This window comes from Chlamydomonas reinhardtii, chromosome 16 (genome assembly GCF_000002595.2).
Source record: "Chlamydomonas reinhardtii strain CC-503 cw92 mt+ chromosome 16, whole genome shotgun sequence".
NCBI classification, from domain to species: domain Eukaryota; kingdom Viridiplantae; phylum Chlorophyta; class Chlorophyceae; order Chlamydomonadales; family Chlamydomonadaceae; genus Chlamydomonas; species Chlamydomonas reinhardtii.
This window is the reverse complement of record NC_057019.1, coordinates 6464168-6477008: the sequence shown is the minus strand read 5'-3', so window position 1 is coordinate 6477008 and position 12841 is coordinate 6464168. Positions and strand designations below refer to the sequence as shown.

Genomic DNA, 12841 nt, shown 5'->3' with positions numbered 1-12841 from the left:
CCTCCTCCCTCGCCCCCTCCACCTCCTCCCCCCTCGCCGCCGCCCCCGAGCCCTCCCCCGCCGAGCCCCCTTGCTGCTTCATCCCCGCCTCCGCCTCCCCCTTCTACAATATGTACGTGCGTTGATCCGTTATCCGCTGACGATGACCCATCGGTATTTACTGCAATTCTGTGTGCCCCACCGGGAGTTTATGCCCAATTCACACCAATAATTAACCCGTCCTTTTGGTTCCCATTATCTTCTGCTCGACAGTAACGTTCCGTTCGTACGGTGGTGACAGCTGCATGACTGCGCCCCCGACCGGCGGACCCATATACTTGGCTGCGTGTTCCACGGCCCTGTCAGCCTGGCAGAACTTCATGGTCGAGGGTAAGTAGCATCGCTTATTTGCAAACGATACGCAATGACAGCTTGCGACAGCAATCTACACAGCACATAGAGCTGGATGGACAAGAATGCGATATGCAAACATTACAAGAACGGACAACAGGGGCCTGCGCCCTCCGTCCCGGGCTCTGTACAGGACTTTCAGAAGGATAGGGGGAAACACAGGTCAGATGGATGGAACGGTTATGAAGCGTTATCCAGGCCACAACCTACCCGCAGCCAAGCAACAAACGAACGCGCAGCGTGTACGCACGCACGCACGCGCGCACACACACACACACACACACACACACACACACACACACACACACACACACACACACACACACACACACACACACATGTAGTGCCTGGATGCGTAATAGGTTCTGCAGCCAACTAGCTAGTCCTTTTACTGTAAGGATAGCGCACAAAACACACACAGCACGCACACGCACACACACACACGCACACACGCACGCACGCACGCACACACACACACACACGCACACGCACGCACACACAACACACACACACACACACACACACACACACACACACACACACACATCGTCATCACCCAACCGCACGCTTCGTACGCGGCCGTGATCCAACCCGCCGCCCGCGCGCGCCCTCGCTTGTGACTACTGCCGCACATATGCCACTTGCAGACACGAACACCCTAAACCAGTATGCGATCAAGCTGGCAGCGAACCCGGCCATGTCTCTAAACTACATTGGCTCCTTCAGCGACGACACCGCCAAGCCGGCCCTTTCCAGTGACGTTGCTTCGATGAGGACCTGGATTCTGACCAGCAGGTGAGCAGCGAAAACTAACCTCTATCTCTAAACTGCTTTGCGTGGTGGCTGGCTAGCGGGGACTCCTAGGGCCGGAGGGCGGAGGCAAGCCGAGGTTGCTTGCGGGCTTGGATGGTGGGCGGGATGTATGGTGAAATTGGAACATGCTGGGAGGTTGCACACACGTGTGGTACATCCTTCATACTTCATGATACTTCCTGAACTGCAGCAATAATGGGGTGCCTCTGGCTAACGACCTTGGATACTTGTGCTTTCTTCACACACAGGACCGTGGGGCAATACACGAGCTTTACCCTGGTGGGCACCAACCGCTGCATTGTGGTGGATTACCCGTCGTTCCACGTCAGGACCTGCATCGCCTTCCAGGCACAGACACTCTACGTCTATGCTGCAGTTGTGTAAGGTGCGTGTGTACTTCGGCCCTTCCCTGTTTTGCTGGGCACATGACCCCCCTCCCCGCCTCGACCGCCCTTATTCTTGCATATGTACATGCGTGCAGTGACACGTAAGCACGGATGTCTACCTGCTGCGCGCTCATCCACCCGTCTGCAACTGGCCTACCCAACACTGGTAGCAGTTCGAATGAAGGCCCACCGACTTGCCTGGCTGTACTGCTGGGCTGTAGGAAAATTGATCAATAAGCCATCCTGCCCTCAGGGCTCATGTATGCACGCAGTAGGTGGTGCACGGGCCTACCTTGCCTGCAGTATTCATGCGCAGTAGAATTGATACAATCGATCGAAGTCATCTGGGGCTAGCTTAGCAGTAGCAGTGAGCGTGAACCATGTACTGTGTATCTGTGCGGCGGTGCGCCACGCATGCTTGTCTGTTGACGTGCGTGGGAAGTAACGGACATTCATACCATGCACGGCAGCAGCACGCGCGGGCTAGATGGGCTCTAATGACTTCTTGGAAGAAAGCAAGGTTATCAAGTACTAAGGTGGACGCGCGTGCGGTAGGGATGTATGTGTTGACTGGCCTACCTGATGACCTGCTGGCATGCGGCAGCGCGCGCGGAGTAACGTACCTTGCCGCGATCACCCCGCATGTAATGAATATTTGATCAGAAAGCCTTGGAGGGCACTCTATCTAACCCCTGTGATGTGCAGAAAACTGGTTTTTCCGGTAGAGGCTGGTCAGGGGGCTACGTACCCAACACACACGGTATTCACCCGGCCACCCCTGCCTTCTCAGCAGGCGCCGTAGTGTCGCATCACATAGCCACCCACACTGACTCGTCTCTCACTACTCTCTCTTAAGCCACGTACACGCCCACAGCTCGCCACTTGACCCCCTGCAGCGGCAAAGCCTAACGCCACTCATGGACATCGCATCAATACGTCACCTGCGTGCTGCTGCCCACACTTAACAGCAGCCCCACCAAGCACGAGCTATCTAGCGACCTGCCATCACCGCCGCCGCCGCCCCATCGCTCGTGACCGCCGCCACCACGCACATTACCGCCGCCGCCGCCCTGTTACCCCTCCCCCGCCCCTCCCCGCTCCGTCACCGGCTGCAACGTCCAGGTTCCCTTGCCTGTAATACCCTGCAGCCCCTGCCCCGCCTCGTGTTCGTGACCCTGCCCCGCCTCCTGCCCGCCTCCTGCTGGTCCTCATCCATTTGCCCGTCCATGGCGGCTCGCGGTATACACACCGTGGATGGTATGACAACGCAACCCGGCAGCGCCCGGTCAACTGCCAGTACGGCGCCCGCCAGCTCGTCCAGACAATCTGGATTCACGTAACGCACCAACTGCGTGCGTACGGCAGCAGTTGGCACGCCCGTGCGTGTGTTTGGTGACACGTGGCGCAGGGGGGGACGGGGGCATGGCCGCAGGGCGGTGTGACGGTGTGCGTGGGGCACAGGGGGGCGGCGCGGGATGTATATATACAGAGGAACCCCTGGGGCGTCACGGCATTCTGGCAGCAGGGGGTCCTCCGCCTACTCCTCTTCCCTTCCCAGTTCCCCTTGCCCGCCACGCACACGGCGTGCCCCTACGCGCCCGCGCTTCCCCTGTGTATGCAGGGGCTACGTAGCAGCGGTGGCAGGGGGCGCCGGGGAGGTGTTGACTGTTGAGTATGGCAGGAGGCGAAAGCAATGCTTGGGGTGTTTGGGAACGTGACAAGGCACGCATGCGTGGGGCGGGAAATCCCGCACGGCCCCAACCCGAGCGTCCCGAGCCGATGCGCCTGCGCGTCGTAGCGGCATGGAGGCTCTGACGGGGTGACACGCCTATTACTATTAGCTCCCAAGCGTACGGGGGCTCAGCCCATTTTCCAGCTGTGCAAAGCTGACACCCCTCGTTTCCTAATAAGCCCCCCCCCCACCCCCCACCCTCTCCCTTGAGCCTGCTTACTCTGTCCCATCGCACCCTTGAGCCTGCACCTGGGCTACCGGGCTCTATCCGCGCCTGTCGTGCCTGGCCCCAATAGTGCAATCCCACTTCAGGTATTACATGTATGTTTAAGATGCTATGGCCTGGAAAGAGTTTGAAGGCTGGCTGGGCACGCACGTCCACACGGGTGCACGCCAGCAGCAGTCCCCGACACATGGAGCGCCATCTTATTTGTCTTTCTCGTGGTCTCCTTAACAGGTCTCCTCAGGCCCCCCCATCCTGACGCCTCAACCAGGTGCCTCAACCAGGTGCATCTTCCCGCATCTTCCCTCAAACAAACGCCGGGAAAGTTATTAAGGCTGAGGACAGGTAAACTGCAAGTGCTGATTAGTATAAAGGACAGCATGCTCAGGCGTATGCTCACGGCGCGTCGGGCCATTCCGCAAAGCATGATGCATGCAGGGAACCCAAGAGGGAACCCATGCCCCCGCCATCGCCTTCCGCATCGGAAAGCCTAATGCACTAATCAGTATGGACTAGACACGGCTACAAGAAATGCAAAGGCCACGTGTGGGGGTGAAGGGCCGTTAACCAGAACTCCAGGTATCCCCAGACCAGAGCACATGGCACGCAGCACACGGGCACTTCACACATCAACACACGTGCCACCAGCAGCACAGGCCTAATACTCCACTCCCCCGGCAGGGCCCCCTCCCCCTCCCCTTGTCCCTGGACCCCCCTGGCCCTCGTGCGGCCCCATGCCGATGCCTCTCCCCTAACCCCCGTGCCTAACCTCCCTTCCTCCACCTACATCCAACACTCACTCCTCCTCCTCCTCCTCCCCCTCCTCCTCCTCCTCCTCCTCCTCCTCCTCCTCCTCCTCCTCCTCCTCCTCCTCCTCCTCCTCCTCCTCCTCCTCCTCCTCCTCCTCCTCCTCCTCCTCCTCCTGGTTCTGGTTCTGGTCCCTCTCCAAGCGCAACACTGCCTTCCCTTTCACCACCTTCTCTACCGCTTTCCACCAGCCCTTCCATAATACGTTGAGGCCGGGAATGTTGGTCACAGTTGAAAAACTGCTGAATTGTAACCGCTTCTTTCGAACCTGGAAATCGTCACTGCATGTACACCTTCTACTATACCTGCTCTCGCTTCCTCCTGATCGCAGTTTCCGTTCGTTCCCTGCATTTTGGTGCAGGTGCACTCGCCCCAGCAACCAATCGCTCCGCTCGCCCCAGTTGGCGGCCCACCTTGACCTGCTCTGACTCGGATCCAGAAGATGCAGGCGCGCTGGATTTCGCGACGACCCCGGGCACAGGATTTCGCCCGATGAATCCCCGCTGCCTGCAGTACAATGGGAGGTTCCTGGCGGGCACAGCGGGATAGCTGGGGTGGGGTCACCCGCGGAAGCGGGATTCGGACGGGCAATATGGCTCAGGGCGGGAGTTGCATACCCCTCTCCCCTGGGCGACAGCGGGATTCGGCGCCGCCAGACAGCAGGATTCGGCGCCAGGGGGCACCCCTGAAGGCCGGGGTGGCACCTTTGGGAGCGGGACACAGTCGGTGGGTCTGGTGTGGCCGTGTAGTAGCGGGATTTTGATTGTGAGGGCAGCGTCAGGTCGTCAGGAGCGGGTTGTAAACCGCAGGAGAGGAGGATGCGCAGTCGCCAAGGCATGGCCACACACGGTGACATGTTTGTCCAGCGTAACGGACAGTACAGTGCGCATGTTTTGTTACACGCACATCGACAGGTGTACATCATCACAGCAGCCCCGGTGTCTGCTGTGATATTACCAGTTTACCGCAACTGCACGAAACACGCCTTGCCGTCTCCAACCCCACGCGCCCAACCTCATCCTCACCTCCCTTGCAAGCTGTTCCCTCTACCTACGTCTGCCATGTCAGGAGCGTACATGCATGTGCGATGGGACAGTGTCAAGGCAGGTTGGTGAAGTCCCGCAGGGTGCAGCTGATTCCCAGATTGCATTGGTTACAAGAGGGACCTGCTGACGCAGTTCACGAGCCAGTGACGTGGGGAACGAACACCCTGCTCTGGACCCCAGGGGCGTGCCGCCTGCAACGCCGTCGGCCTACTCTAGCTCTAGTAGGCTTGCTCCCATAGGACGCTCCTCCCGCCATACCGAACATGTTACTAGGTGCCATCACTCCACCTCCTCTTCCATTATGACACTTCGTGGTCTGTTCAGCTTCATACTTCCATCTGCTCTTCGCTCAATCCAAGGGTGGCCTGGCGAGACTCGGTCCCACCCAAGGTCCCACCCCCTCGGTTTGGCACCAAGACACACATACGATTGTAACCTAGACCAGAAGTCTGCTCTAACTTGCGATTTGATGCGCACCATTACTGCGTTCCCATCGATCACTCCTTGCTCGTTCCTGGCTGCATATAGCAATCTCCTGCCATATTCCCAGACCTCATCAGAATATGGCCAACAACGGCACCAGCGCCTCTGGCGGGGTTATTGATTCTAACACACGTTACTCGTACAAGTCACTGCACGACCAAGGACCGGGCGGTAGCGTGCCAGGAAATCAACTGACAGATACCGTAAATGTGATAAGAGAGCTTAAGCGCGTTACCCACACTAGCTCTCCTAGCACATTTACCGTATCTGCCAGTTGATTTCCTTACGAGCGCCAAGGCATTATAGCCTGGCACGCTACCGCCCGGTCCTTGGTCGTGCAGTGACGTGTACGATCAACGTGTGTCAAGAGTCAATAACCTCGCCGTAGGCGCTGGTGCCGTGTCTCATCCGGCACACAACGGAGAACCGCATATGTCCATCCGGCCCGCCTCTAAACAGCAATACATGCAGTCAAAGTGACTTGCCCCAGGTGCCCTGCTGGGCCACCGCTTCTTGAGACCCTGCGCGCCTCGGCCTAAGGGCCACCTCGCCACACGTGCACCTCCTCCTCCACCTCCTCCTCCACGTCCACCGACTCTTCCGGGGACACGGACGACTCGGCCCCCACCTCCGCGACGCTTCCGGTGTCGAGCCGGCTCAGCCACATCTTGACGAGCTCCTCCTTGCCCTCGTGCTGCGAATTGTCGTTGAAGGTGTACTGTGTCGGGTCGAAGCCTTCCGGGTAAGTCGTCGCGCAGTGCTCCAGTGCGAAATTGGCCTGCGCAGTCCGTACCATGAGTGCGGGGTACCGTTACGTTGCATGGAGCCAGGGGGTTTCAGTTCAGGTGTACTTGAAGCAAGACGGGGGGCTGGCCGACACAAATAAAGAACACGTGCAGTTGGCACTACTTACGTGCAGGGCCAGAGCGCGCTTGTAGGGCCCCTTGCCGGTGGCGCTCTTGAACTTGACGTGCTTGTTGTCAATGTGCCTGAAGGTGAGGTCACCCAGCGCCTCCGCAAAGGCTGTATCGTTCCTGTATGTTCACGGGAGGCGTCCCAAGACCGTTCTCAATTACCGTACACAACCACGTCGCACTGCATTACACTAGGTAGCTGCGTTCGTGCCGACGGCTACACGTTGCGGCGGATCGTGCGTGGCACGGACGCAAACTCACTTGTGCTGCCCCACGGACGACAGCCTCTTATCCAGGAGCCACTTGTCCAGCACGTGCAGAATGAACTCGCCATCGCCCATACCCTTCGAGAAGCAGATGCGCTGGTGCTCGTACGCGTACTCGATGGCGCTGCACAAAATGACGCCGTTCTTCGAGCCGTTGATGTCGAAGTCGCTGCCCATGATGATGCGTGCGTACGGCTGCACACACACGTTCAAGCAAGGCCCGGGCAAGGCCCCCTTCCCCCGGTCAGGTGATATTGCTGCAACCAAGTGCCACAGCCCTCTCGTCTAGAAAGCCCACCCACTGCACGCAAGCGGCATAATGCGCGCCCATGTCCCACTGCTGAGTCACGGATTCTTGATAAACGGCAACGCGCGACAGGAACAGGCACACCAAGCGGGAGATTTCGATTGATCAGCACGCGGCTATCAAGGCTGAACACGGGGCGACGCGCTCTACCTGCACCCAGGGCCCATACTCACCTGCAATCGCACGGCGAAGAGGTGGGCGGCGACTAGGAAGCAGTCTGGAAGCTCCTTGTCCAGCACCATGCACCGCATTGACTGCACGTGGTCGAACGAAAAGGGAGCATTGCAGGTAAGCATGCAGCAGGATTTGGCAACCATGACCCAGTCAGACTGCAGCGGGATTGGGGACATTGAGGTCGGTGTCGTCCGTGGTTCCTTGCCACACGCCGGATTACGTTTGGGGTCATGCCGTAGGACACCATAAGGCGGCGGCGGAAGCCCTGGTTGGCGCCGCGCGACTCGTTCCCTGAACTTGGTGGCCTGAATTGGCGCTTCAGGCCCGCGAGCACCATGTCCGACAAGAATACGGTAAGCTTCGCCATGTCTTGCAGATCGGTACGCTTCACCACGTCTTGCAGAGCAAGAAGAATATCTTTGAGTGCGCCTGACACATCTGCATTTTGCCATTTGCCAGTGATAACAGGTGCACAGTAAGCCCACACATGCATCCTGCAGTGCATCAAGCGCACGCGCTGCAAGCATTGTCAACAACCTGGCAAACACTTGGCCCCCTGGACATAACCAAACGTTCGACACTATCACACAGCAGTTTCCGGGCACTGCCTGACGGTCTGCAGGGCGACTTCAACGACTCACCCCCAGAATCAGTCGAGCTGCCTGAGCCGGGCCCCGCCCCCCCTGCGGCTGCGCTGTGCGCCGCCAGGTCGTTGCGCTCGGCCAAGCGGCGGCGCTGCCGGTAGGAGGCGTTCACCAGCGCGAACACGGTGGCGGCGACGGCCTGTGCGCTCAGAAGAAAGGAAATGGGGAAGGGGGAGACGGCGGGAAAGAGGTTCAGGAGGCGTTGGTGCAGGCTGTCGTGAATCTCATGGTTAAAGTGGCGCACTCGCACACACAAGCCACCCCTACTGCACCGCGGGCAGGGTTGGGCGTCTCCCTCCCTCGTTCTTCCTCTGACCGGGCATGGTACAAACAGCCGCTCCCCCCACCTCCGCCGCCTCGCCTGCTGAAGACCGCTCGGGCTCAAAAGTCATTCCCTAGTCGACACGTACGGCCTATGCTAACCAGAAGAACAAAGCTCAAGGGCGCCCAAGGCAAACGTTAAGGCCAATCGTCCTTCGCACTCTCTGGGTTGAATTTTCTGGGGCTCTGGGTATCGGTCTTGTCCTTGGGTTTGGGCTGGCTCAGGTTTGGGTTCCTCGGTGTTTCTTGGGTTCTGAAATGACCTAGCCTCCTGCCCACGTGCAGTACGCGGTTTAGTTACGCCCCTCCCACCAACGTCTGCCTACATGCCGGCGGCACTCCCAACCTGGCGCAGGTACCCCCCTGGGTTGTGACAGGTGAATATTGTTGCGTGTTGTGCACATCAGCATCACGGGTTGGGAACCGCCCGCCGCGAGCCCGGGTGCTACTCGATGGTCGACGCCCTACGCCGACAAGGAGAACTAGGCTCACGGACAAAGGTCAAGGCCAACCTCCTTCACGACCGCTGGGGTGATTTTTCTGCTCACGGTTTGGGGATTCCCTTCCCTCCACGCTCCCTCCCCTGCCCACCCCGCTCAAGCCGCCCACGCCCGCCACGCTCCAACCGCCCACCTGCAGCGCAACGTTGGCGGGGTTGACCTTGGGCAGGAAGTGGTGCGGGAACAGCGCCGCCTGCGCGCAGATGATCAGCGCGGTGCCGCCACTGACGGCCACCTCATGCAGGAAGGGGATCTCGATGATGTAGGCGGATAAGGCAATGATGAGGAACTCCTACGCAAGGGATGTGAAAAGAGTGCCGTGGGCGTGAGGTATCTGTGCGTCGTACTGCAGCGCAAAGTAGCATGCGGATCAGCTGCACACTTTACTCCAGCAGCGGTACAGCCTCATCAACAAGAAGCAGGCCTGGTGGGGCTAAGGAAGCCACGGTAGGGAGGCCCCGCGCCCACTGCCCCACGCCATTACCCCATGCCATTGCCCCACGCCACTGCCCTACGCCACTTCCCCACCCGGCTACCCCACCTCGCCGCACCACCCGGCTGCACTACTGCACGACACCCTGCCGAACGCACCACGTTGCTCTCGCGCTGGTAGTAAAGCGAGCCCTTGCCCAGCAGCAGCGACTTGGCCAGGATCATGGAGCGGCAGCCCACAGCGGTGCCAAACTTGAGAAGCGTGCGGCTGCACGGGCGGGTGAAAGTGTATGTGCGTGCGTGTTTGTGTTAATGAGCACAAGGAAACATTGCGCAAAGACAGTGTATGTGTGCGTGTTTGTGTGTGTATGTGTGTGTGTTTGTTGGGGGGGGGGCGGGGGGGCGTGCGCAGTGGGACGCACTTGAGGATGTCGGTGAGCGGCCATGTCAACATAGGGCAGGCGATGGTTTTTAGGTCGGACACGCACGCCTCTACACACGCATCCACGCACGCGCAAGCGCAAGCCTCCGCGCGTGCGCGCGCACACACACACAAGGCTACGGGGCTACGCAGCTATTATACAAGCGGTACTGGGTACGTTTCTGCGAATAACGCCGAGCGATGGGGCATCCATTCCGTTTTCCTTGTGCAACACACAAGGCTCCACACACGCAACCCCACCTGGCCGTGGGTGACATGATGCGCACGCCCAGCACCTCGCGCAGCACCACGGTGGCGATGAACAGGATGGGCACCACGAATAGGACGGGCAAGAACGGCTCACCCTGGGCGTGTGATGTGTGTACATGTGTTTGTGTGTTGCTCAATGATAACGGAAAGAACCCAGCCCATATCGCGTTATCTACAATACCTACCATGTACCGCTTGGCCACACAGTCGCGCAGCCCCGGTAATGATACTTACTCGCAAGTTGAGCCTGTAACCGTTTGGGCGGTCGCCCAGGCGCCCTGTCCCCAAAATGCATCCATATGCGTCCATAAGCCTGCCGTCCCCGCTACCAACGTTACCTAGCACGCCGAACTCCTAGTCTCACCTACAGGCAGCAGTGGAAGCACAGGCATAGGGCGGCAGCAAGGAAGGGCATGTGAAAGAAACAACTGCGGCGTGTCTAGGCGCAGGAAGCAGGCTAAGAGACACACAGCCCAATGCCCAAGACGATGGGGAGCAGAAAGGGTGAGTGTCAGCACAGCGCTAATAAGAGCGAAGCGGAATGGGGAACTGTGGCGAGCGCGCTTACGGAGACGGTCAGTGCCGCACTATGGGCGAAAGCCCTGGAAACCGTCATCGTTATTCCGAGGTACTTGCGCTTTCCCCAAACCTCATGGCGAGTGTGTGCGGAACACCGTGGGCTAGCGGAGGTGGCCTCCCGCTCCCCACTTCAAGGCGTCACCGAGACTAGGCATGATCGCGGCCGCAGTGGCCGCGTCAGCATGAGGGATAGACACAGGTGGCGCGTTGTAGTCGGTACGTAACACCGCGGCACAGCAAGTCAGGTCAGCCCTGTAGGGCGCAGCTACACAGCAAACCCAACGCACCAGGCATGTGCCGGAACCCATGACATTCCACGGACCTGCCAGGCATAGCCGGGCCCCTAAAAAACCCCCAAAGAAGGCAACCCAACACAAGAGGGCTCTCCCACCCCACCCCAATCAGCGACCCACTCTCGTTCCCAGCAGTGCACAGGAGGAACCACTCGCCGGCCCTCATCAGTGCATGTCGTGTCAGACACAGAAGAGGTTTGGGGCTTTGGGTGAAGCACTCTGGGGCCTTGGGTGAAGCAGTTACGGGCAGACAGGCAAACGCCCCACCCTGCTGCGCTCAGCGTTGCCCCCAGGCCTCCCCACATTCACACGCACAAGCTTACCTACCTTCCTCGCGCCGCCTTTTGCGCTCCTACCTCGCCCGCCCCCAACCATACACATACACACGCACGCGCACCTGGCCGCCGCCGGTCACGATGTGCCTTACGGTGGCTCCGGGGCGTTGCAGGACGAACAGGACATTGACCCCAAGGTCGCTGTCGCACGGGTAGCCGCGCCAGGCGGCGGCGTCAATGTCCACCTCGCCGCCTGTAGGGGGAGGTCGAGGGGGCGGTGTCAGAGGACGAGGGAGGTGAGAGGAGGAAGAAACCCAAAACCAGGAACCAGAAACCCAAAACCCAGCCAGCCAAGCCCAGAGCGAGGGGGAGGACGGGGAGGGAAGGCGCGGAAGATCGGTGATTTCGGGGTTCGCACCATCCGCCCGCTTAAGATTGCGATGTCACACAGGGGAGCGTGCAAGCACACAAGGGCCATCGGATGCTGCTGCAAACCCTCCCGCTGCCAGAGACCGCGTGGCTCCAAGTACAGCAAGCCCTAACCCGCCAGAGCCCCGCCCGCTTAAGCGCACCCGCCGTGGGCCCTTGGCCTCGGAAGAGCCCGCGCGATCTGCACCAAAGACACGACAGGCACCGTACACGCCCCTCACCGAAGGTGTGGTGCAGTAGGGCGCCCAGCCCGCCCCGCTCAGGATCGGCTCCACACATCGCCACATCGACGGGGGCGGTGGTGTAGACCTGCGTTTCATAGGAAGCCCGAACGCGTCAAGATCCGTGACTCCGTGTGCACTTTACCCCATAAGGTGCAAAGCGTGCAAAACCGCGCTGGCGCCTTAGTGAACAGCCATCTTCTTACCGTCGCCAAGGCCCTGCGACAAAGAACAACACAATGAGTCAATCTCGCGTAAACCGTCTGTGCAACATACGGCCAGCTTGACAGGCAGAGGCTGCTGCTTGTAAGAGAGCACCGACATTGGGTTGACAGGACGCAGCAGCGAGCAGCAGGGGCCCTATGGAGTACAAACGCCAGCCTTGCATTCCAGTCTGCGAAGTCCCCGAATTTGCTGCCAAAGCCCAACGGTACGCACCAGTACACGAACGCGCAGTAAGCTAGGCAGTCTAACATCCCTGCCAGCAAATTGTATTGGCTTTTGGACGGTGCGGCGTGTATGAACCCTGGTTGACTCGCCCCACTCGGCGCCCCAGGATCCGACCAGATGGATGCAGGCCTGGATGCAGGCGCTCTGGATTTCGCGACGACCCCGGGCACAGGATTTCGCCCAATGAAATCCCGCTGCCTGTAGTACGATGGGGGATTCCTGGCGGGCACAGTGGGATAGCTGGGGTGAGGTCACTTGCCGAAGCGGGATTCGGCCGGGCGACAGCGGGATTTGGCGCTGGGGGGCCACGCCAGACAGCAGGATTCGGCGCCGGGGGGAACCCCTGAAGGCCGGGGGGCACCTTTGGGATCGAGATACAGTCGGTGGGTCTGGTGTGGTAGCGGGATATTGATCGTGAGGGCAGCGTTAGGTCATTAGGAGCGGGTCATTGTGAACCGCAGGAGA

At 59.8% G+C, this 12841-nt stretch overlaps 3 protein-coding genes across 3 annotated transcripts in view; 1 reads left to right on the top strand and 2 right to left on the bottom strand.

The window, feature by feature from the left end:
• The window catches only part of CHLRE_16g673204v5 (uncharacterized protein), a 4136-nt gene extending 1887 nt beyond the window's left edge, over window positions 1-2249 (top strand). The window contains exons 5-6 of the mRNA XM_043071209.1: window positions 253-369; window positions 1038-2249. Of these exons, the coding sequence (XP_042916153.1) occupies window positions 253-369; window positions 1038-1189 (269 nt within the window). The 3' untranslated portion in view covers window positions 1190-2249. The remainder of the gene's footprint in view (window positions 1-252; window positions 370-1037) is intronic.
• A 2-nt stretch (window positions 2250-2251) lies between these two features.
• Window positions 2252-4913, bottom strand: CHLRE_16g673203v5 (uncharacterized protein). The gene is made up of 3 exons (XM_043071208.1): window positions 4667-4913; window positions 3542-4478; window positions 2252-2937 (listed from the first exon to the last, which is right to left on the bottom strand). The coding sequence occupies exons 1-2, from the start codon at window positions 4700-4702 to the stop codon at window positions 4341-4343; spliced, it is 174 nt and encodes a 57-aa protein (XP_042916152.1). The 5' UTR covers window positions 4703-4913; the 3' UTR covers window positions 2252-2937; window positions 3542-4340.
• A 322-nt stretch (window positions 4914-5235) lies between these two features.
• On the bottom strand, window positions 5236-12583 carry CHLRE_16g673200v5 (uncharacterized protein). Its single transcript, XM_001695869.2, has 13 exons — window positions 12365-12583; window positions 12133-12145; window positions 11927-12014; window positions 11399-11529; window positions 10121-10224; window positions 9598-9706; window positions 9140-9298; window positions 8183-8324; window positions 7762-7979; window positions 7541-7621; window positions 7056-7255; window positions 6794-6914; window positions 5236-6658 (listed from the first exon to the last, which is right to left on the bottom strand). Exons 3-13 carry the CDS (start codon window positions 11982-11984, stop codon window positions 6416-6418), a joined length of 1566 nt encoding a protein of 521 aa, XP_001695921.2. The 5' UTR covers window positions 11985-12014; window positions 12133-12145; window positions 12365-12583; the 3' UTR covers window positions 5236-6415.
• Between the last annotated feature and the right edge of the window lie 258 nt (window positions 12584-12841).

Coding starts and splice junctions, on each gene's coding strand:
- CHLRE_16g673200v5 (XM_001695869.2), bottom strand. CDS start 11,984: ATGTGTGGAGCCGATCCTGAGCGGGGCGGGCTGGGCGCCCTACTGCAC. Junction 6,915..7,055: donor TCGTCCGTGGGGCAGCACAA/GTGAGTTTGCGT, acceptor GTGAACATACAG/GAACGATACAGCCTTTGCGG. Junction 6,659..6,793: donor AGCGCGCTCTGGCCCTGCAC/GTAAGTAGTGCC, acceptor CGGACTGCGCAG/GCCAATTTCGCACTGGAGCA.
- CHLRE_16g673203v5 (XM_043071208.1), bottom strand. CDS start 4,702: ATGCAGGGAACGAACGGAAACTGCGATCAGGAGGAA. Junction 4,479..4,666: donor GAAACTGCGATCAGGAGGAA/GCGAGAGCAGGT, acceptor GAGAGGGACCAG/AACCAGAACCAGGAGGAGGA.